General features: G+C 35.8%; 1 protein-coding gene across 1 annotated transcript; it reads left to right on the top strand.

The window, feature by feature from the left end:
• Positions 1 to 566: 566 nt before the first annotated feature.
• Positions 567 to 23,683, top strand: LOC146146641 (sodium/myo-inositol cotransporter-like). The gene is made up of 16 exons (XM_083386932.1): positions 567 to 812; positions 1,646 to 1,717; positions 3,501 to 3,665; positions 4,628 to 4,732; positions 5,659 to 5,764; positions 6,401 to 6,481; positions 8,258 to 8,412; positions 9,921 to 10,004; positions 13,225 to 13,360; positions 13,847 to 13,954; positions 14,666 to 14,816; positions 16,883 to 17,051; positions 20,135 to 20,350; positions 21,154 to 21,245; positions 21,837 to 21,916; positions 23,285 to 23,683. The coding sequence occupies exons 1-16, from the start codon at positions 729 to 731 to the stop codon at positions 23,485 to 23,487; spliced, it is 2,007 nt and encodes a 668-aa protein (XP_083243058.1). The 5' UTR covers positions 567 to 728; the 3' UTR covers positions 23,488 to 23,683.
• The last annotated feature ends 1,258 nt before the right edge of the window (positions 23,684 to 24,941 follow it).

The following is a 24,941-nucleotide window of genomic DNA, read 5'->3' as shown; positions in this document are numbered from 1 at the left end:
ATAAATTTTTCTTGGTAAATTCATTAGGCCAGCGATATTCCACACGAATTGACGTCGATTTTGGGCAAGCATTCCACACCAAAGATCTCTGGTGGAAAAGCAATAAAATGCAATCGGCCTGAACCAACATCCTGTGTTTTTCTCAGGAAATTACAGGATGTTTTTTGATGAAATGATGTGTAGTTGTCGTGTTGATAGATGGGTAAACTTTCAATTAGTACTTTAAAGCAGTGTTGTAAACAAGTCAAAATGACTGAGTTTCTAAATTAAGTCCACCTCAAGTCAATTTCAATAAACAGCGTCAAATCCGTGACCAAGTCATTGCCAAAACAAGTCAATTTTTAAAATGAAACCAATTGAAAGCAATTTATCTTGGTATAAAAAAGAAGGTGAATAAACCATTATTTTCCGAAACTTTTTAATTAATACCTTAGGATTAAACTGAGTTATTTGGAAATCTGGTCAACTGATTTTGCCCAAAGACCTAAGTCAAGTCATTTGATTGAGTCAAAAACGCTTAAGTTCACTTTAGTCAAGTCCTTGCCTTTATTTATTGCAAATATGCTTCAATCCAACTAAAAAAATCAAAAATGTAAGATGTTCGTTTTCATACTTAGTCAGATCAATGTTTTTTTTCTTAGTTTTTATTAAACTGCAATGCTTCTGTTTTTTATGTATTAGTAGATTCACAGTGTTACATTTTTATTAAATTTATTTAAAACACAAACATGAACTCAACACAAAGCCTCGATGTTGCTGATCTCGTCGTTGTCTTGATATACTTTCTCCTCATTGTTGCAATTGGAATTTTTGTAAGTTCAAGTTTGTTTGTGGTGTTATTTTATTCTAGTGGGCTATAGTGTTTTTTAGAAAAGATAAAAGTGGATATGTATGTATGTTGTATTAATATTTGTGTGCTATGAATTTTACATAGTCTTTTTCATTAGAACTGTGTTAAATAGTGATCAATATGATCTGTAACCTTAAGGCCCGTTTACACTACAGCTGCACTGAGCTGAGCAAAGCGTAATTTGCATTTAAATTCTATTGTGGCGAGCGTTTCACGCTTTGCTAAACTCAAACCCCGTGCAGCAGCTGCAGACGCTTTGGAGCGATTTTCACGCTTTGCTAAACTCAAGCCCAGTGCAGCTATAGAAACACGTTTTGGAGCGATTTTTACGCCCAGCGCAGCTCACTGCAGCTGTAGTGAAAGCAACTTCATGCCCAGTGCAGCTGTAGTGTAAACGGGCCTTAAAATAAAACTATAAAATTATTAAAATCAATTTGAAATTAAAATATTCAAATGAAAATTTGTAGGAAAAACTACTATAATGATAAAACAAAAACAAAAGTAATATTTTAGCTAGTTTGAATTACTTCCACAGTGCCAAATCCATTGTGAAGGCTTAAATCTTATCTTTTTATTTTAAACCTTTTTATGTCATACAACTAAAATATTAAAAAAAATATTTCTAATAAGTTCAAGAATAAATAATATGATTTAGTAGCTTTGTGATAAAACTAGTAAGTTAAGTATAACTTAAAAACAATATTTAAAACTTATACTCTTCTATTTATATACAAATGTCTCATTCTTTAGTATTTCTCTAGAGTCTTTTCATGAATGTTTTTATTTCTATTTCAGGCCAGTTTTGTGTCCAATCGAAGCACAGTCCAAGGTTATTTTCTGGCCGGAAGAAATATGAACTGGGCTCTGGTAGGCATTTTTCCCATAACTTATGGCATCTAATGACAAACTAGATGTCTTTAAACAAGATACTATCTTGCCCTTATAAGTAAATTGCTACAATAAATTCAAATTGAAGCCAATTTTTCTTTAGACTTTACCAAAGTATGTAAAGAGTAATTTCAACTGTGTCAAACTGTTGACTATTAGCAATGTTTGCATCTTTAAATAGGTGGTCATATACTATTTTATTACTTTTTTCTGGGCCAATTGGTGAATGGATTGTAACTGCAATATGATAGTTTTACATATTCTGCAAACAAATTTATTAAAATGGGTAAGAACAATGCACCTCTAAATGGCCTACATATAATAGTTTTTACATATGCTCCCCTGAGATGTTTCACAAAAAGAGCTTCTTCAGTTTTTATTAAAATATATTAACATATTGTATTTAAAAACAAATAAATGACTCTTTAAATATGAGAATAAAAATATAAGAATATATAAATATGAGAATATATATATATAGTTATTTGTAGCATATAGAGAAGCGTTTTTCCATTTAAATTTAACAACAAAGAGAGGGCAATGCTGGTGCACATATTTCTTGGAAGCAAGTGAAAATTTTGTCTCAAATTTCAGAATTATTCAAGTGTCTTCTGATTGATGGACTCAGGATGTTCCCATTTATTTCCTGTTAACTTGTGTCAGCGTATCATTGCACGTTGTTGATAATGAAGTAAAATTTGTCTAACTTTCGGGATTCGCCCGGACATATTGACACTTGCTAATGTTGACAAGCCGGCTGCAAATTTAATATAATTCCCTCCTGTCAAACCTTAATTTAACTGGACTATTGAAAATGTAGGACTTTTTAAATTTTGCCACATACAATCATTTTTTTCTGTAGCAAAAATTTTGCATCTTGTCTTTGTCATAATTAACATAATTTGCCACAGAACCATGTGCAGCATGCCTGATAGCAACAATTAATTTTGCCTAGGAACACCCTAGTAGGGCGAGTGGTTGTCAATCAGCACAATTGTCTCTTGAAATATAGCCTAACTTCTGTAATCAACAACACAAAAGTAATTATTCAGTCTTTGTAACCGAGCTGACTATATCTTTGTTAAAGTGGCGTTGCTGTCTCTCAATATTTCTGAGCGATTCCCATGAGGCCAATTCTTTGCAATAGAATATTTGTTTTTAATATAGGACATTAGGTATGGTTTAGGTCTGCATTTGTATTTTCGTGCAGGTATGTCCAATACCTGACATTTTAATCGATACCCAATATTTCAAACAACAATGTTGCTGTCCGATCCGATGCCCATGACGTCATAACTATGCTAAAACAAACAAAATAGTTTAAATTAAAGTCTATATTTTTGTCAGGTCGTTAAGGTAAAAAATTCCTGTAGTTATAGCAAATTTAATTACCAGTAGTTGTTATCCTACCAATTTTTTTAATAAACACACCTTTTAAGGTAGCAAATGCTGCATTGTGTGACAAATCAATGCTAAAAAACCTAGATTAATTTAGTATTTTATTGGCACCGGTACTAACCTACTCGGAGGAGTACTGATACTACCACTTGACAAACAATCCAAAATTATTGGACATCCTAAGTCTTTCTAAACGTGTCATTGCTGTCTATCAATTAGCAAGGTCAAATCTTAAAAATACCTTGAAGACCAAAATATTGTTTTTTAATACAACACATAACGTCTTTAGTTCGGCATGTATATTTTAGTCCCGAGCATTTCACAAGTATATATATATGTTAAATCCCTGTTGTTTTTTTCACAGGTCGGAGCCTCTCTCTTCGTCAGCAACATCGGCAGCGAACACTTTGTCGGTCTGGCCGGATCGGGGGCTGCTGGGGGTATTGGGGTGGGGGCTTGGGAACTCAACGCCCTCATGCTGCTGCAACTGCTCGGCTGGGTTTTCATCCCTGTGTACATCGCCTCTGGCGTAAGTTTATGTTTAGTTCAGTGTTTCTCAATTTTTTGGTTTGCAGGTATTTCATCTTAAATTGCTATTAAGTTTTTGTTTTTACATGGGCCTTAAAATACTGTGGGATTAATCAGCTAAGCTGAAAAAAATAGGTAAAAATTGAATATAAAAATATATAGCTTGATTTTGAATCTCAAAGCCAAAAGATTGAGTAAACCGACATCATCAGTTAATGTGTGACATTTTACCTGATGATAATATAAGTATGTGTGTAGAAATGTCTTTATCAAGATTATACCTGTTTACTAAGATTCATAATCAAGCTTTACTAATTTTTATTTCTTAGCGAATCATCGGTGAATGGACTACATGTAATGTAATGGTTCCTGAATACAAATTTATAAAAAATGGGTTAAGGATTAATTGTCCCACATGTAAGCACTTTTACATATGCTCCATTGATATTCAAACGTTTTAACACAATGAATGACAATCCCACTATGAAAGTTTTTTCATAGAATATTGTTAGGAAATCTTTAGAAACAATGCTGGGAAGAGCTATGTCAAAATAACCATAGACCTGTCAACAGGTTTATATAAAAAAAACTAAAAAAGCTGTAAACTGTACAATTTGTGTTAACGCTCTCTCTCTATATGTATATATTATGCATATTTTTGTTTAATTTTTTTTATTTAATATATAATATGTATCTTTTTTATTTAAAACTTTTTATTATTTGACAATCTAAAGAAAATATTAAAGACATTGCGTATGGTAAAATCAATAGAGAATTTAGATTTTTTTTCAAATTACTAACAACGCTAGTGTATTGTGTTTCAAAAGATAACTTTTAAAAATGAAAGTTAATTTTTAACACCCACAACATAGTAGGCTTTAATGCTGCACCCAGTGCTAGCTGCATAACTGTTTAAATTCAAGTCTTTTTTATGTTGTTTAACCTTACATTTAATTGGTACAGATATGCACGATGCCGGAATACTTGGGTCGAAGATTTGGCGGCAAGCGTCTTCGAGTTTATCTCGCCACCTTAACCCTTATCGTGTACTGCCTCACAAAAATATCCGTAAGTTTTGTTGCAAGAGCATTTTAGCTTATAATGTTTGTGAGTAGTAAATTTGCTTTAAACGCATGAAAATATTGACATAGTTGATCGGTGCACCAAGCATGACAAACATGCAGCTAAATCATAATAAAGTTGTTATTACCTTAATCACGGGTTTTACTGGTACTTTTGTGAATTGTCTAGTTTTTTCTATATTTTTTTATTAATTTTTGGAAATTGTTTTTTGTGTGCAAATAAAATTCTTTTTTTACCTGATAAATTTATTAGTATTACTCGTATTCCTTTCTAAAATTCAAACTGTTGGCCAAAATATACTTTAAAGTTTTTGTTCACATTTTGGAATTAAATTATGTTTGCAGTACCATGTAGGTTATAATTATGTGTGTCCAAATTAACTGCTTGTTCATTTAGTCATTAACTTTAGTAATTAGTAGTATTTTCCTTGTTGGAGTTACTAATTTCACAAAATATATTTTATTTTGTTCATTTAGAACTGTGGCACCTGTGTTTTGTGTGCAGTACACCCGTGTTGGTGACTACTGACTTTGTGCACAGCTAAGTTTGTAGCCTACCGTGCTGTTTGGAAAAGGTGTGCAGTGACTAAAAACATTATTTTGAGCTAAAAATGCTCAAATATTATTATCTTTTGACATGTCTGTTTGAAATCGTTGTTTAGAAGAAAACTGTAGTAATTAATAAATTATTTATTATAATATTTTAATACAAAGAATAAATCAAAACAAATTAGTTTAATTACTATTTGCCTTTTGTGTCGTAAGGCCAACAAAACGCATCCAAAATCGTCGCTAGAACAAAGGTCATAGAACCACTGGCCGTACACAACAACAGTTTAAAGTCTGCGGCCTTTGGTCTTTTGAACGCTTTGCACCAACAGAGTGTTCTTTCAACTTTCCTTTGTCTCACAGGTTAACCTCTACTCTGGAGCACTTTTTATCAAGGAGGCTATTGGTTGGGACCTTTATCCTTCAGTAACTCTCCTTGTATGTCTAACCGGGATACTCACAGTTACAGGTACTATGTTGTTGTGTACATTTTATAGCGTTCTATGTTAAAACAAAATATTGCTCAATTTAGTTCACTGTATCCTCTGGTATTGGTCTGACAGCTTGACTTAACATGCATGCATTGCTAAGTAAGGCGTAGTTGTTTTATTGAGCGCCACATTCACCGTTTTTTAACGAAAAACTTGGGAATGAATACTGGCGTTTATTAAAAACATTTGAGTGTGTTAAATTGCAACAAAGGTTATTCATAGTGCCACCTCACTAATAACCCTTTTTAGAATTAGACAAATACGGCCATTTAGAAACAATTATTTTATGGCATAAAACCTGTTTCTATTTGCCTCTATATATACTATATATATAACTAATTAACGAATTAAAAACACATCATACAAGGCCGGTGATATGATTTTATTTAGGCATGCAACCAACAAAAAAAAACATTTTATTTTAGTAAATTCTCAAGGCGAAATGTTTTTTTTTTAAATGTTACTCTATTAACAAGAAAATCAGTTTTTTTACCGTTTAATTAAAAGTGTGAACGTGATTGCTCCGCTAAGTCAAGCGCTAATAAAACATGCGACTCTTTGCGCAGTAAAATAAAAACTGACCCTACTTAACCCCTCTGTGCAAATTTACACAGGAGGACTGACTGTTGTGATGTACACCGATTCGCTGCAAGCCGTGCTCATGGTGTGCGGAGCTCTTTATCTTACTATACAAGGTAAAGTCTTTTATTTAATGCTTAAGGTTCTGGCTGGACGTAGAATAAATGTTTAAGTCTGTATCCCAGGGTGGTACAGTCAACACATACTGCTGCTGCTGCTGCAGCATGCTAAAAACACAAACCAAATTTAATTTTTGGCCTTTTATGCATGGATTGTAGTTAGCCGTCAAATAAATATTAAAGCTCTTCAAGGTGCATGGTATTGTCAACAGTCAACACATACTGCTGTTGCTCTGCATTAAAAACACAACAGATTTTAATTTTTGGCCTTTATTTTACACTTGAGGTTGTAGTTGGACCTAGAATAAATAATAAAGCCTGTATCTCACTGTGCATGTTAAAGTCATTACATACTGCTGATCTTACTTCTACTTTCGAAACACAAGCCAATTTTAATTTTTGGCCATAATGGCAGGAGGTTGTAGTTGGACAAAAAATAAATATCAAATCTTGTATCTCAAGGTGAGAGGTAAAATCAATACATACTGCTGGTACCAACTTTAATTTAAAAACACCAAGCGATTTTATTTTTTGGCTGTAATGGCTGATTGATAGCTGTGGTTGGACCTAAAATAAATATAGACCCATACAAGCAGGTAGAAATTGTAAACGTTTTGAAAATTTTATCGTCATCTTGATTTATTTTCTGTGTCTTGGTTTTTATTTTCAACATTATATTTCTAAATTTTTAATTTGCAAACGAATTTTAGAAATTGTGCAATGTTTTTTAAAGTCCATATCAATAACCCAACAAAGCTGCCCTTTCTACAAAATAAATAAAACATCTATATTACTTGAAAAGTATTAAAAAAAAACATTATCGTTTTAAGTGAGTGCCAAAACTCATATAATTATAGTAATTAAAAATATAGCTAATGAATGGAAAATTACTCTCAGTGCATTTGGTTGAGGATTATCCTGTTTTATGTTTACACTTTGGCCCAAATTATGATCAATGCTTCCTCTATCGTTCATTGTGCATATGCCGACCTGGCACGATTGCATGTAATTAGTAATTGGCTTTTAACCAGTATATATACAATGTACATGACTAACATAATTGCCATAGGGGGGTTTAATGGGTCATGTTGTCCCTTAAAAAATAAGCTAAAAGTATAAATAGTTTAAACAACAACATTGCCAGAATAAATAATACTCTTTTGAACAGATATTTTAGTGAAAGAAATTTAATTAAATTTGTTGTTTGTTTTCAACAAAAAAAAAACAATTTAAGTTGAGCCTAGATTAAAAAAAAACGTTTAAACATAGAGTACCTTTATTGTTTAGGTATGTTGTATTTGGTAGGCCTTATACAATCCCTGTTTTACTTACTATTTTTAATCACGAAAGTAATTTATTGTAAATAAAACTATTTTAGACTCATTTCTATATAAAAAATTAAATTATCAGCGTATCTTGTTATTAGGTAGGCTTTATACAATCTCTATGTTCAACGTAAAATTTCAATCATGAAAGTAATTTATTGTAAATAAAAACTATTTTACATAGCATTTATAAGCAACGTATTTTGTTATTTGGCAGCCTTTATCTCTATGTTTAACTTTAAAATATAATTTATTGCAAATACAGCTCCAAAAATCGTTCGCATACATTTCTTCCCTACAATTTATAAGCAAAGTTTTTTTTAATTTGGCAGGCTTTATCTCTATGTTTAGCTTTTCAAATTTATTGTAAATTTAGTTCTAAAAAAAGCTTTCTAAAACATTTCTACCGTTTAATTTATAAGCAACGTTTTTTTTTTTAATTTTGTAGGCTTTATTCGCGTTGGTGGGTATTACGAGATGAAAGAAAAGTACATGGCTTCAGCACCTAACCTCACCTACATAGAGCTCAAGTACAACATCAGCATTAATGCCTCGGATCAGTGCATTCCATCTCCCAGACCAGACTCTTTCAAGATGCTTAAGGTTAGCTAAGCCCATGAGCTTACGCAATTTTACAGCAATGCGTATGACTTAATAGGGGCCAAACCACGAACCTATTTAAACCCCGTAGCTCTCTTGGGCGTCTCATTAATCAGTTGAAAATAGCGATATAATTGTTAATATAGCAGTGAAACCATGGCTTGTGAACCCCCTAAAGTTTAAACACTTGGCACATTATTATATTAAATGTGTTTAAACATTTCTTTTTATGGTAAACGGCGAAATAAAAAAAAAACGTTGATCTACCGGTTATTTACTGCTAACAACCTAGACTTAGGGCGAAATAAGGGAAATTGCTGTTTTCCCTTTGTGTTTGTAAATTAGTAATTTACTACTGTAAAAAATATAGTTAATTAATAGTATGAAATTATTACTCCACCTTTTGTTCGAAGAAAAAAAAAGTCAAGCGGCAACGAAACTCGAATGTTTTTTCTATGCCCCATTTATTTGCGCTCAAGAGATGAGTGAGGCAGTCGCAGCTCAACAACAATAACCGATTTTTAAAAGAGCGCAAAATTAAAAAGTCGGTGATAAAGAGCGGCATTTTTCAAAGACCAATAAAAAAAAAGATTTTGCAGAAAAAGATTGATGGCGTTGATTGCAACAAAGGATATGTTATCCTAATACCAAAAGAAAGACATTTTTTCATCCCGCTTAAGAACTGCAGCCGCAGTCAATACAGTTGGATTAACTGTAACCGATTTTTGGAAGCGCGTGTAACATTCATAGTCGATTTAGCAAAAAAAGCCTTAATTCAAAAACGAGGTTTTGCAAAAAACATTTTTTATTATTGATTGCAACAATCTGTATATAACTGTATTAGAAAAGCAATCATCTCAGGTATTTATCCCCTTTAATTGTTTTTCGTAAAAATTATTACTTTAAGTTTGTTTTATTAGAATATTACAAAAAATTACCAAGCAAGCTCTAACAAAACTCTACTATAGTTTTTAATAATCCCATCTTATTTGCGCTTAAGAGCCAATTAAGGCATTCGCAGTTAATACAATTGTATTCAATGTTAACAAAACGATTTCTGAAAGCGCCAACTTATAGTGTTGATTAAGCGAAAAAGTCGGGAATGATTAACGACGTTTTGTAAACACCAAAAAAAACAGTTTTGCCTATAAAAATAGTGATTACGTTGATTGCAACATGATTTTTTTCTTGTTTAATTAATAGTATGAAAACTATTGCTAACCGTTTTCTTATATGAGGAAAAATAACCACTTAAGCGCTAACGAAATTCAACTAGTTTTTGATAAACTTAACTTATTCTCGCTTTAAGAGCCAATTAAGGCAGTCGCATTTAATACAATTGTATTCAATGTTAACAAAAAACGATTTCTGAAAGCGCCAACATTTGTGTTGATTAAGCGAAAAAGTCGGGAATGATTAACGAGGTTTACATTGCCTCTTCCGCCGCTGCACTTTCCCTTTATCCAACGCATTACACATTGTACATCCACTTGTTGTTTGTGTTTTAACAGGGAATAAGCGATGACGAGATGCCGTGGCTTGGTTTCCTACTGGGACAAACCCCATCCTCTATTTGGTACTGGTGCACAGATCAGGTAAGGGACTACAGAACTTATGCAAGGTATCTACTACCGTTACTTTACGGCGGGGGTAGCCAACACGTCGATCGCGTCGTATATTTGTTACGTCATTATACAGTAGCTGTCGCACACAAGTGGAACATTAAAATGACCGATTGTTTGTCTGGACAAGACTGATAAAGCGTTCTTTGAAGAAACGAATTAACCTCCATCGCTGGCTTGGATGCAATTAACGCTCGAAATGTTCAAGTGTTCTTGTGACTTTTTTTACCGAACCATTCGTTCAGTCGATCGAGCATAAGTTGGCCACACCTGCTTTGCGGTTACCGGTGTGCTAGTATTGTCGCTTCGGACGGTGACTTAAACCAGGAAAAACGAACAAAAAACGATAATATCACTTACGAAACTGGATACGCCACTGATTTCAAGTTTAAGAACCAAAATCTGTGTAATGCGAGGGAGGCTACAGGTGTACTTAATATGGGGCTATAAATAACCTGTAAACCAGGGCTTCCAAAACTAGTGTCTATTGTTGTAAACAAGTTATTTTGTAACTACTCAAACCCAGCCCAAGTATTCAGTTGCCCAAGTCAAGTCATTAGTAAAGAAAGTCATCTTTAAGTCAAATCACTAATAGAAAAATAAAACAGTTTAAAGTGGTTCGGGAAGCTTTTGAAATCCTCATTACGATAACAAGTTCTTACAAGAGTATTTTTTTTGTTTAGTTTAACCTATGTTAACTATTAGTGACGCAATACCTCATTGTGTTTCTTGTAGCGTCAGCTTACAGGCATGATAAATAATTATAAAGCTTTTAAATATCCCGTCAATCACTTGCGCCCAACCTCTAAACCATACACTCTCAGGAATTCCAATTACCCTTTTGAAGGACCGATTATGATGCACAAGGTTGACTAGCTTGTACACCAGGCCTGCACAACTCAAACTGTTGAAACAAGAAATGTTTCGCAGGTCGCATACTGACGTTAATGTAACCATTGTAACGCGCAAGCCCCCTAAATTACTTAATTTGCTATTCAGCCAATTGTAAAAAATACCTAATTTTTATACAGTAAATCGCCATTGTTTATTTACAATATAAAACAATCTCTGCAATCACAAATAGCAATTACTTTTAACACTATAACATTATATTGTAGTGGAGGCTAGCATTCACATAACTATAAAGTTTGGTGTGAAGAAACAAAAAGCAAAAGTCAGCTCACTGACAGACATTTAGATGCAGTAATGCGCACTGCTAACTACACGTTTTATTTTTGTAAAGAATTATATTACTAAACTTTGGCACGGGAAGAAGTTATAGCAGTGGTTCTCAACCTGTGGTACGAAGTCATTTTTGGTGGTACGCAGTATGTTTTAAGTAAAATAACAGTTTTACCAGAAGGGTAAATGTTTTTTCTACTGTAATAAACTATACATTAATCGCAATAATTGTATAGTTAGATATTTTATGCTTCAGTAATGATAGGAATTATTATCTTTCCAGGACATAGCAAAACAACAAAGAATCACAAAACTTGACTATCGGTATCTTGCAAGTTAAAAAACGGAAACTTTTTCAAGATTAGTTGTCCGAATTTGTTTCGAAATTTCCGGACTAACTAATTAGATAATCCGCCCCTGTTAATAATCCTATTTATACATTTTGAGTAAAGCTGAGTTTTTCGATAATTTGTTGGTACGCAAAAAGATCATAAAACCTCGAGGTGGTACGCGGTAAAAAAAAGGTTGAGAACCACTGAGTTATAGGATAAAAAATGGCACGCCGGCATGTTTGAGTTGGACACCCCTGGTCTAGGGTTATCTCACTATTATAGTGATGTCCGATACTTGGCATTTTATTCAGATACCGATACCCGATAATTTGGGCAAATGTAGCGCGACCTGACACCAAATGACGTCATTAAAACCCCTATACTATAAGATATGTTTGTTAAAGAAAAAACGTTGTGATTGTTTCGGGCCGTCTGTTGTGCAACTATATCCTGTTTGTATTAGCTTTACCAAGAACGTGTTATGACTAGACCAGTGGTTCTTAAACTTTTTGAGACATGCCCTCATTTTACAATTTTAACAAAACACGCGCCCCACCCTGCTTAAAAAAAACATAATGTAAAACAGCTATTTATTTCCAGGTAAGTTGCATTAATGAGAAGGATGTAACTGTTTTTTGGATACCAAATGTTTAATATGAGTATTAGTAGCAAGAAAACATCACTTCGTCTTAATGCAGGGGTCGGCAACCTTTTTCTAGTCGCGGGCCAAAACTAAACCCAGAAAGGTCTCTGCGGGCCGCACAAAATGATAACTAAGAACTGTGTTATAGAACAGCTTTGAATTAGGCGGACCTAGGATATTTTTTGCACTTAAAAGCGTGTTTATTTACATTTAAAGAGTCAGTAAAGTGTTGACGCAAAGCGCGAAAAAAAGCCTTTTTTTGGTTTAAAATTCGACCTCACATTTCGTCTTCCATACTATTATGAAACGTGTAATAAAACTCTTTTGAGGAATTGCGATAACACTTAAATTTAATGTAGCTCAGTATTTATTAACCGTTATAAGTGAAGGCGAACCTGGCGAGCGAAGCGAGCGCGATTTTTTTTTGGTATGCTGCTATATTTTGTAAATTTCTTGCAAGTTTTTATCACATTGTCGAAAATAAAAAATGTAAAAAAAATATGTAGCATATTTTTGAATAGGCTTTCCATTTTTTCGCGGCGTGACAGCCTTCCATTGCACATGAAAACGTAAACAAACCGGACGTAGAATGATCATTCGCGCGAGGCGCTAAAATTTTTCGCAAAATCGTGTAGTCAAAAAGTATGTGAAATGGACTCGTGTCTACTTTGTCAAAGGGGCGGCAGGCCGGATGAATTACATCGGCGGGCCGGATCCGTCACGCGGGCCGTAGGTTGCCGACCCCTGTCGTAATGCTTAGTCATAATTCGTACAGAGTTTGCCAATTTCTCGCGCCCACCATTTGAACCTCACACGCCCCCCAGTTTAAGAGCCACTGGGCTAGACTGTCTGTATTGTTTCCCTACTGTTAACTACCTGAGCGAACTGAGCGCGCCTAGATTTTTATGGAGTGATATCTCCTAAAGTTGTTGTCTTACAGAGTTGAAATTTTTACATAGTCCTTGTGTTGAGCAAAAGCTTTTCAGCAAACACACTAGAAGCAAACAATATTAAAAAATCACCCTCCTAACTACAGGTGATTGTACAACGGGCCCTGGCCGCCAAGAGCTTGAGCCACGCACAAGGCGGAACTCTTCTGGCTGGTTTCATTAAAATCCTGCCCATCTACATTATGGTTATGCCCGGCATGATTTCCCGGGTGCTCTATACAGGTTAGTTTTAACTTTTTAAGTTCAAATTTAAGCTGAAATTGTCACAGTGGCATATCGGACAAAATAAATATGTAATGTGGAAAAACATAAGCATTTTAACACTTTTGTGTAACTGTGAGCTAGCTGTAGAAGATATCGTTTTGACGAGATAGTATCTTAGTAAAAGCCCCTGGTCCTGGTCTAATAAGTTTAGTAAAATTGATTTGAAACTATTTGATTTTTTAATACACTGAAAGCCATCGCAGACTCACCGAATCTGTCGATCAATTATGCAAGCAAGATAGGCTAGAAAAATAAGACCTGTAGTGAGGTTTGAACTCACGGTCTTTTTTAGTTTTAATACAAGGGTTTCTACATTTTTCTGCTTAGGTATTGTTGCTTTCTAGGCCTTATTGTGTGTTCCCCCTAAAACAGACTAAATTCATTTACGGTCAATGGCATCTTCATTAAAGCCCCTCTAACCCCTGTTTATATATTTCTTTGCAGATGAGATGATGTGTGTACCTGGCGAGCATTGCATGGCGATGTGTGGAAGCAGTGCTGGTTGCACCAACCTCGCATACCCTAAGCTCGTGCTCGGAATAATGCCTTCAGGTGAACAACTCTTAAAAAATAATCTTCTAAGCAACGATTGCCCATGTACAATTTAAACCAGGGCTGTTGAGTCGGTTAAAAACAACCCAAGTCCGACTCCGGCCAAATATGCGATTTCTTGGGTCGCCACTCCGGCTCTGTGACTCTACAGCCTGTATTTCAACCATTTACGTAACTAAATACGGTGGCTATTTAGAAACCCACTCCAACTATTTCTGTACTTCTGGCACAACATTTTAATGGCAAATGTCAAATCCGGCCCGATTTTGCGACACATTTTAAACCCCAAAGCTAATTTCCTTATATTCAACGTAGCCATGAGTTCTTCCTTTTTCATTGCTTTTTTCTACCACTGACCCGCTAACATTTATTTTAGTTCATTGCGAGATTTTTAAAGATGACGTCATAATGCAAGTAGATTGTTTCCGGTCCGAAGTGTGAATCTGAAATATACGAATATATTTAATATGAAGTCACCAAAGCGTTTTTTTTTTCAATTATACTATTTTTTCTTGTAATAATTCGTTTAATTTTTTTAATTTTGCACCGAGATTCAATTAGGCCTTTACGAAACCCCTAAAATTAGGCTACATGCCCTTAAAGGGGTCCACGAGCGCCGGTTTAAAAACCGCTGAACTACGCAAAAACAGTTCTTTTGACACAAAATGGCGTCCGTATCGTCTGTCCAACGAGTCGTACAATTTGTCGCAGGTGCGCGAGGCTTAATGATGGCGGTAATGATCGCTGCTTTGATGAGTGACCTCGATTCGATTTTCAACAGCGCTTCCACCATCTTCACCCTCGATCTGTGGAAAAGGTTTAGGAAGGCCGCTTCAAATACTGAGCTCATGATAGTCGGCAGGTGGGTGTCAGTGTTGTAAATAGAGATCGACCGATACCCATTTTTTGAACCGATAACCGATTTTTACAATTTTTCAACCGATAACCGATACCGATTTTTATATATACTTGGAAAATGTTCAAAATTAATTGAAAAAAACCCTAAAAATGTTTTAGTTTATACACCTTTCTTAATTATTAAACAATTTTTTGCATATTAACTTGGTGTGATGCCAAATTTTTTTGGATAAAAATATTGCGAAGTTGTTTGTTGTACAGGAAATATTTTAGTACTAAAATATCGGCAAAAGTATCGGCCTACATCTACCGATACCGATATATCGGTAGAAGCCAAATATCGGCCGATATTATCGGTAAACCGATATATCGGTCTATCTCTAGTTGTAAATAGGTCTCATATCAGCCATGTCATTCGTGAAATGACTAAAGTCCAAGTACAGTCTTCCCCAAAAAAAAATAGCAAGTCGATTCCCGGTCAAAGTCATCTCCCCAGTCGATATTCGATTAAAATAGGTAAACTAGTCGGTTTACGAGGAATAACTCGATTACAAAAAAACAAAAACATATTTAACAAGCTAATCGTTCCACGTGCAAAACTTTTGTATAATAGCTCAATTTTACAATGGAATGTTAAATGAAAACACTTATTTTGACCCAAATCATTTGACTCTATGACTTAATTCAGGCCGTCTCAGGCACTGAGCTCCTGATAGTTGGCAGGTGGGTGTTTGTGCTGTCATGTCAACTAGGCTTTACCGTTGCCATAGGCAACCGCAACGCTTCACACGACCACGTACTTTGCAATATTATTGTTTCTTAATACCTGATTGCAGTGGTTCTTAAACTTTTTTACAAGGACCCTTTAAAATCGGTTTTGTGCGCGTTGGCCAGGGCTGTCGTGAAATTTTTAGATGTGACATTGTAAGTTGACGTCATTAAAAAAGTAGACTTAGGAAATCTGCTGTTTTCAGTCCAACAAAACTGAAATTCTAAAGACATACAAGAAAGAGTCTAAATACTTTTTTCTACTAAGTTCGTTTATTTTAAAAGTTTATTCTATTTTTTAAACTGTACACTAAGATTACATTAAGGTCTTCATTGACCCCATTAATCTGGTTTACAAACCCCAAGGAGTCCATGGACCCTAGTTTAAGTAACCCTGCCTTTGTATATTTCTACCACTTGCAAGTTGTGTCGCTATATTTTCAAGTATTTCAAGAATTGGCCTACTTCATTTTTCCTTTTGTGCGTTAACATTTTCAGGTTAAACTTTTCCAAAAAGTTGTATTTTTTGGCTTTTTTTAAGAAAACTTCTGCCCTAATAGAGCGGTTTATAATTTCTAGGAAAATCCCAAAACTATTTCAGCACGATTTGAGTCTTCTATATATTTTAAATTTACCGCCTCCTAGTGAGCGTATTTTAACAACTGCTCTTTTTGCCCAGAAAGTCGTTTTACGAAAAAATATTACTTTTCGCTTTTACATTTAAGCAACATTGCAACATTTCAAGTAAAACTATTGCGCCCAAATTTTTACCTCCACCTAGTGATCGGTAGAATAAACTTTAACCCTCGAAATTGAACGTCACGAAATGACGTAATTTCTTACGTATCTATTAGATTTATGGCCATCCAAACTAATATTCTTTCGCTTTTTTAAAAGCACTTTTCCACTACCTAGTGTTACGAAGGTCTTTAACCCTCGAAATATGACGTAACGAAATTAGGTAATTTGTAAGGTTTTTATATCCATTCAAACTAAAATTAATTTTGCTTTTTTAATAGCAACATTTTTTTTTAATTTTAACATTTTTTAACTTAAAATGTTTTAAGTTAAAATCTTGTCCCTAAAGTTTTACCGCCAAACGACAAGAACAAGTAAAGCATGGAGTGTTGTATAAAGAGCTACTAAGCACAGAGAGCCAGCTTACTGGATTGTCCATTAAATCTGTAGTGGTAAATGTGGAAGGAGAAATGGTAGGGAAAGAAGAAACGAACCCAGTGACGTCGACTTATCGTTGTATGAAGGCAAATAATCTCAAACTATAACCAGTTCTTCTTTTTTCAGAATCTTCATCGTGATCCTGATCGGCATCAGCATCGCCTGGGTCCCGATCATCCTCCAGTTCCAGGGAGGTCAGCTCTTCTTTTACATCCAGGAAGTCACCAACTACATCTCACCTCCCATCGCTGCAATCTTCCTCACAGGAATCCTATGGCCCGGATGCACCGAAAAGGTTAGGGGGGAATATGCCCCTGGGGCCAAACCCCATCGCTTAGATCAGTGGTCGGCAAACTGTTGGCCGCGGTCCAAATGTGGGCCGCTCAGAGCCATTTTTAGTGGGACGCGAGTTACTTTTGAATAGCTTAGTGTTATAATGTAGTTGTGGGCCGCGTGATAGCTGTACATTCATTGCACTTTAGTTTGTTAGTGTGGTCTAGAATTTTAATTGGCTCAGCTTGGAAAGGCCCACGTGCCAAATGTGGTCCTGAGAACCTGTCAAACTATATTTTTGGTCAACTTTAACTATATGTAATTGAATCATTTTTCGCGCTGCGCGCGTATATTCTAAGTTTTATAGCATGCTTTACATTATGGTGTGGCACTGTTTAGGCATTAAAGCGCCGTGTATTATTTCACCTTAAAATCAAATATCCTGAAATCCGTTTCGTAGTGGTTTTACGCAGTGGGCCTTCAATAGCTCTGAAAAGAGTACTTTGGGCCGCGACAAAAAAAGTTTGCCGACCACTGGCCTAGATCCAATATAGCCAAATATAGAACCGACCGGCCCTCTTTTTAGCAGGTTTAAAGGCCAATATTTATCCACACTAAACTTCAAAAAATAAACAAAAAATGTGGGGTGATTTTTTTAGAAAAATATTTAAAAAAATGTTTAAACTTTTTAGCTTGTATTGGAATAGCTTGGGAACCTATGTATTGTTTTCAATTGATTAACATTTTTGCCCATGTCTTTATAAATACTTACTGGCAAGTTAAAGTTGTATTATTCGACGCCTGATATTAAAGTTCATATTTTTGAATGGTACTTGGATTCTCCAAAAAGGTTGAGTAAATCGACATCATCCTAGTAAATCAAGATGCACTTAAAAAGTTTGGAGAGAAATTCCCCTGGGGTCGTATCCCCTCGCTTAGAAATTACAGTTTATATTTTTGTGAAAGGTCTAAACTAGGATTGTCTAAAAGGCATCATCTTGACAAAGACATTTCGATACGCGCTCTTGTATCATCGTCAGATGATGTCATTTTTTACCTGATGATAATAACTGCGTATCGAAAAGTTTTTTTTTATATTATGCCGATTTACTCAATCTATTTGGCTTTGCCATTTGTTTTCAAGGAACATAATATAGGGTATATTTTTGAAAGGTCCTAGGATTTCCCAAATAGGTTGTCGACATCATCTTTATAAATAAAGATGCTTTGAAAAGGTTTGGAGGGGAATCTCCCTGGAGTTAAACCCTCTCGCTTAGATTGTAACGTTCAATTTTTTTGGAAGTTCTAATCTAGGATCATCTAAATTTCTAAAGGTCAAGTAAATCGACATCATCTTAATAAAGACGATTAGATGCGCACTTGTATCATCAACAGAAAATGTGACTGAAATCGATCCAAACCCTCACATATAAATCTATTGGGCATTACAAACACTGCTATATGCATTTTTTAAATCATGCTTCCCATGTATTTAATCTCTTCTTGACCCGGCCCTCCAGGTCATTCATGTTTCTAATGCGCCCCTGTCTTATACAAAGCCCACTAAAACTATAGGCTTGCTTTATCAGTTCGGCAACATTGCTATTTGCAGTTTTTTTTGGAAAAAATAATCCACGAGGTCCCTTTCAGAAAATAATGGCCCACCCCTGCTTTATACGACTCCTACTAAAAAGTGGCGTGCGATACACTGCTTTTAACAGACTTCTTTAAAAAAAAATTACACTTTACTAGTGTTTTTCAAGTCCCATTTTTACCCAGCCTCTAGGACAGTGGTTTTCAACCTGGGGGTCGCGACCCCCGGGTGGGTCGTTTGCCTTTTCTCTGGGGGTCGCGACCCCCGGGTGGGTCGTTTGCCTTTTCTCTGGGGGTCGCGAGGACGACAATAAGATAGCAATCACTATAACGAGAATGCTAGTTATCCTTAGACTCAATAAATACCGAAATTACAAGCTAAATAATTGTTTACTGTATTGCAAAAAGATAAACCCTTGTGACAAAGAACTAATTATTACATTACAAAAACGATTATTAGCGAGAAATATTTTCTATGATGTCACAAATAAAATATGGTATTTTACGAGCTGTGCCGTGTATTGTACCCTCAAAACCCGTGGTTCTTACTTTTTATATAAGCATCTGAACCAAATTTAAACAGTCGATTTTAACCGAGCCGCAAAGAGATCAAGCAGTTTAAAAAAAATAAATATGAATTAATATAACAAACAACATCAAAGAAGGCAATGCGCCTTTTATCTTTCTTTAATGTGGGAATGTTTCTCTCCTATTTACTCAGAAACGCCTTATTTTCTTGCTGAAAAAAGCAAGTTCTTTTTTAAAGTTGTTTTGACAGCAGGGGCGTATCTAGTATTTTTGTTTATCGGGCACGAAAATTTTCAGGGATTGCGACATAAAGCTACGTCATTAAACAATTAAATTTAAAGTACCTGATGTTGTCGAGCGAACTCGTGCGCAAATATGCTTCTGCTAAGCTAAATCATTTTTAATATTTGATTAGTTGATTATTATAGGAGCCGCATGTGGCTCTCCGAGCGGCGGTTGAGAACCACTGCTCCAGACAGTCTGGTCATAAACCTGGTTATTTATTGTGATACCTGATCATAGGCTTATTGTATTGCGGTATCTTGTACACCCCAGTAGACTCCTTTAAAGTGGTGCACCCTTTAAAATCCTGCTACACCCGGTTTAAAAGCACTGGCCTACGATAGCTAGCCTATGCTGAGGAAATTTTAAAAGCGACTGTTAAGAGCAAGGCAACATTTGCTAGACATAAAAATAAAATTTGATTGTTTTATTGCTATTTTACATGAAAGAAGAACATTTTAATATCTTATTTCATACTAAATCATGTCTACCTAGGGTTAACACATAGTATTTTTTGCTCGGTTTTCAACGAAATTTTTGGAGGGAGTCGTTAGCTATCTTGGGTTGTCAAAATGGGTCGCGGTATGAAAAAGGTTGAAAACCACTGCTCTAGGACATTCCCTTCTTCTAATGCCCCCTGCCAAAAATAATGGCCCACCCCTGCTTTATACAACTTCCACTGACCTGCCACACTCATTCTAGGGCGCGTTTTACGGTGGTTTGTTCGGCAGCAGTCTCGGCTTGGCTCGTCTCATCACCATCTTCCTCTACACTCCACCTGTGTGCGGTGAAGTGGACACCAGACCAAAGTTCCTGTCCGACTTCCACTACATGTACTACTCTGCAATGCTATTCTTCGTCACCATTATAGTGGCCGTGATCGTCAGTCTCTTCACAAAGCAAGCCTTCGGTAGCCAGGTTGGTCATTTTTGGGGCTTTTTTGCTGTTTGAAACGGTAGAGATTAGGGAGGTTAGTTTTTTTTGTGTTTGATTCCGAAACCGATGTTTAATATTTTTGTGAAGTTTCATATTTTTGGGCTAAAGAGGTGATCCAATGATTACCTTTACCCATAAATCAATTAAATAATACCCATTTGTACAGATTTTTAATTTTTTTACATATAACCGTACAATTTTATACAGTTTTATTCTGGCAGTCTCGTATTGTTATTTCTATAAATGGATCTGACTTTTGACTTAGCCCACTCTTTGTGCGTTGTTTTGATAAAAACCATAAATAAAATCTGACACTGTCTGCAAACAGTAACCCAACCTCGGAATTGAAAGTGAAGTTTTACTGCAAGGGCTGCGGAGTCGGTTAAAAATAACCCGAGTCCGACTCCAGATAATTGTATTTCCGACCCTACAGCTTGTATTTCACCCGTTTACGTAACTAAAACAAGGTGGATATACCGCAATCCTCTTACAGTCTCATATAACTCATCCACCCACACTACGTTGTTGGAAAATATTCCACCTATGTTATCTCAACGTTGCAATTTACAGTTTGCGGCCTCATTAGTTACGAATGTGGCACTTCATATGCTCACGTCGGACCCGGCACTCTGGTAGTCTTACTTAGTCTTATCTTACTCGAGACCCGAGTGGCGAGTTCGACTCCAGCAAAACAAATCGACTCCTCGATTCCCGTGTCAGACTCTGCTCTAATTTCCGCATGATCATTTAAAATAATTTAGAGCTAATTGACTTGTTTCCTGCAGATTTCTCGCCTTACTTTCTGGACCCGAAACGACGACCCACCAAAACTAATCGGATCCGAACTCTTGGTGATGTCTTCTGAGTCAAAGAAGAGGTGAGAAATTAAAATAAAAATCCGGCAAGGTTTAAGCTGAAGTAAAGGCCGAAGGCTCGTGTTCTGATAATACGGAGCTTTTTTTGAGATTTTAGGACGAATTGTCTTTACATAGTGCCACCTGATTCCCTAATTTTTAATTGTTTCTATTACTGTTAATGACAGTTAAAATGGAAATGGAGTTCATTCAGGAAATCCGAAAAGCTAGTGGCTAAATATTTAACAAATCGAAAGTAATTTGACGTTATAAGAATATCAAAGCCCATGCAGAAGTAGAAAGCATTTTGAACGTTTCGAATAACTCTTACGATAATAGCTGGAGGTTGTAGTTACACGTAGTGAGAATATCAAAGCCCATACAGAAGTAGGAGACATTTTGAACGTATATTGATTTTCAACATAGTGAGAAGTGAATCAGTGCCTTCTCACTATGTTGAAAATAAATAAAGAGTTATTCGAAACGTTCAAAATGCTACCTACTTCTGTATGGGCTTTGATATTCTTATTACGTCTTACTAACACCTCCAACCATTATGCTCCGAAAGTAATTTGAAAATGCTAGTTAAATGATAGTTTTGAATTGCTTTATAGCAGAATCGATGACGAGGAAACACAGACGGACGATTACGATTCCAAGACCAAAATAAAAGGTTCGCCCCAGCACACTGAACGTAAGTGAAGTGATTTGGTTGTTTTCTTTGTAGATATCCGTATTCGTCTAATTGAGTGGTTCCCAACCATTTTAGGCTTGCGGCACCCTACAGAAAATATAAATAGTTTGCCGCACCTATACTAGTATTTTCGAGTGGTTTAATTTAATGTAATGTCGCAATAAACGATTTGAAACAGCACACGACAACTGTAAAAGAAGCTTACTAATATAGACCTAAAGTTTAAATCAAAGATAATTTGTAATACCTTTCGAGATTCTTAAACTGTAAAAAAATATATTTGGCCACTAACGGAAAACTAGGGTATTGTGACGTTGTTACTTATGTTTCATTAACTTAAAGCCACAATTTACCTAGTCCTATGTCCCAGGATTAAGAATTACAATTAGCAGATGAGCTGTTTTGTGATTAATATTATGCCTGGTAGCAACAGTATACCGAAAGCCATCGCAGACTCACCGAATCTGTCGGTCAATGAAGCAAGCAAGGCCAGGCTAGAAAACAACTAGCCTGCGGTGAGGTTCGAACTCACGACCTTGGTCATACATGGGCCGTCGCTCTACCAACTGAGCTACACAGGGTCAGAGAGGAGCGAGTCTAGAAACAAGCATACGCCAATGCTTGCTACATTGTGTTAGTAGTAGTACAAACAGCTTCATATTGAAGAGGAACTCCAGTACCATATCATTATACAATGAAACATGCACACACATATGTGTTTAACCACTGTAATCTAGCACTTCTGGATCTGATTTTTGACCAACAATTACGACTCACGTATGTCAATGCTTGCTACATTTAGTAATTACAAGCAACTTCACATTTAGCTTAAGAAAGGGTAGATCATATTTGTTGAACACATATGTGTGCGTGTGTGTATTTCACTCTACAACTGAGCTACACGGGCTCAAAGAGGTGCGAGTCGAGAAACAAGCATACGCCAATGCTTGCTAGATTCTGTTTCATATTGTAGGGGATCTACAGCACCTTATCATTATTCAATGAAAGATATACACACACATGTCTTTACAACAACTGTGATCAAGCCCTTCTGAAGCTGTTTTTGACTAACAATTACAACTTACGTACGCCAATGCTTGCTACATATAGTTAATACAAGCAACTTTACATTTAGCTTCAGAAGGGCTAGATCACATTTGTTGAACACATGTGTATATGTAGTTTTCATTACATGATATGATATTGTAGATCCCCTTTAATATTAGTTGCTTGTACTAGTAAGTAAACCGTAATCGTTGGTCACAGTTAGCTTCAGAAGGAGTCAATTACAGTTGTTCAACACAAATGTGTTTGTATCTTTCATCGAAGGGTAGCAACAGCTTATATATTATGCATCTTGTGTCCTAGGATCTCGTCCGACCCGCTGGGCTTGCAACGTCTTCCGATTCATCTGCGGGATCAAGAAAGAGGGGGGCGATGATGACGTCACTGACCAGGGGGTGGTCTTCCCCTCTCTCGAGCAAGGAAGAAGAGCGAAGATGTTCCTCAGCGGAGGACTCATCTTCATCTTGGCATCCGGAATCTTCCTCTATATATTCTGGTCTGTTTAGCCGAGCGGTTCAAGTTCCTGTTTAACGACAGCCGCGTGTTGTTTTTTAATCCCGAGCCACACAGCACTTTGCACTACTGCACTGGCCCGGATGAACTGCCCCACGTCGCTGCCCTGTCGACCCGGATTCGTCGAAAGCTAATTATGATTTTATCTTTAAACGCAGGCCGGCATTCGTTTGATGCTTAACATTGCTGATAGTTTCCTAATTGTTTCGTGTTCCCAAAACCGCCCTAATTAATCATGCAAACGTTTTTTTGTTTAATTTCTTTGTAACAAAACAGGTATATGACTAATTCACATAATGCTTTATCAGTAAACTTTTGTGTCGCGTTTCAGGATTTTTTTTGTTGTAATATACACATTTATCTGTGGTCGTATGGTAAGTAAAAATGGACACTTCTAAAAACTTAAGGTATTGTTTTCTACAAGTCACCAGCTCAAGAGTCTTTAAAAAAAACCTTCAGGAATAGTTGTCTGTCTTGCTTGACGACCACATCGGTCTGCGATGTATTTTTTGTGTTCCGATTCTCGTACAACATCGATAGTATGCCTTATAGTTGAACTGTAGTTGAATGAATCGCGTTTCGTACCAATCTATGTTCAATTCGTCCGCGCAGTCAAAATATTTTCACCTTCAGCAGTGTTCTTGTTGCTTTCTGGCCACGCTATAGGCCTTTAACTTAAGGGTTCCCAACCTTTTTTACACCGTCGCCCCCTTGGAAAATTTTGAGAAATAAATGGCCCCCCTATTTTTTTTCAACCTTTTAAAAAAAATTACGAAACGTTTTTTTATTTAAAGAACTGGTTTATACAGTACCCGGTAGTTAGAATATAAAAATAATAAAATACAACACAGATAACTTCATCATACTTCCTTTAGCAGCGGTAGCCATTGCGTAAATTTTAAAATATTAATATTAATAAATCTAAAAGTAAAACATGAAAGTAAATTTAAGATGAATAAGTAGCTTGTTGCTGTACTAGTATCTTTATTAAAATTTAATTTATTTATTTTGTTACAGTGAAGTAGACTTAGAGATGATAAATTAAAAAAATAGTATTTTTAGAATTGTTTCATGGCCCTCTTGAAAAAGGCTCATCGCCCCAGGTTGGGAACCCCTGCTTTTACTGGTCGAAATTTTTGTTTCGGACGTTTTTGGGCGCCCATGTACCCCCTTAATTTGTAACGCCCTATTGCCGAAAAAACGCGATGTGACGTGTTTTGTGTGTAGTTTTGTATCGTTGATGTACGATAATATCGGATCGGTCGTTACCCGATGTTAGGTTGTAACCTGCACTCGTCCGATACTTCGGCATTGGCCCCGAAACTAATTTGTTCACTTCAGCAATGATCCAGCAGATCGATTTTCACCTTTAAAGCAGTGTTCTCGACCTTTTCACGCGGCGACCAAAATTTTAAAGCGTGAGTAAAACAGCGAAACTTTTTTCTGA

This window comes from Ascidiella aspersa, chromosome 4 (genome assembly GCF_963924565.1).
Source record: "Ascidiella aspersa chromosome 4, kaAscAspe10.2, whole genome shotgun sequence".
Classification (NCBI taxonomy): Eukaryota; Metazoa; Chordata; class Ascidiacea; order Phlebobranchia; family Ascidiidae; genus Ascidiella; species Ascidiella aspersa.
Note: the sequence above shows the minus strand (reverse complement) of the source record. Positions and strands in the feature narration are given on the sequence as shown.

Excerpts from the sequence above, each read along its gene's own strand:
- LOC146146641 (XM_083386932.1), top strand. The coding sequence starts at position 729 with ATGAACTCAACACAAAGCCTCGATGTTGCTGATCTCGTCGTTGTCTTG. Across the intron at positions 3,666-4,627 it reads CTGTGTACATCGCCTCTGGC|ATATGCACGATGCCGGAATA; the intron begins GTAAGTTTATGT and ends TAATTGGTACAG. Across the intron at positions 13,955-14,665 it reads GCTCGGAATAATGCCTTCAG|GTGCGCGAGGCTTAATGATG; the intron begins GTGAACAACTCT and ends AATTTGTCGCAG.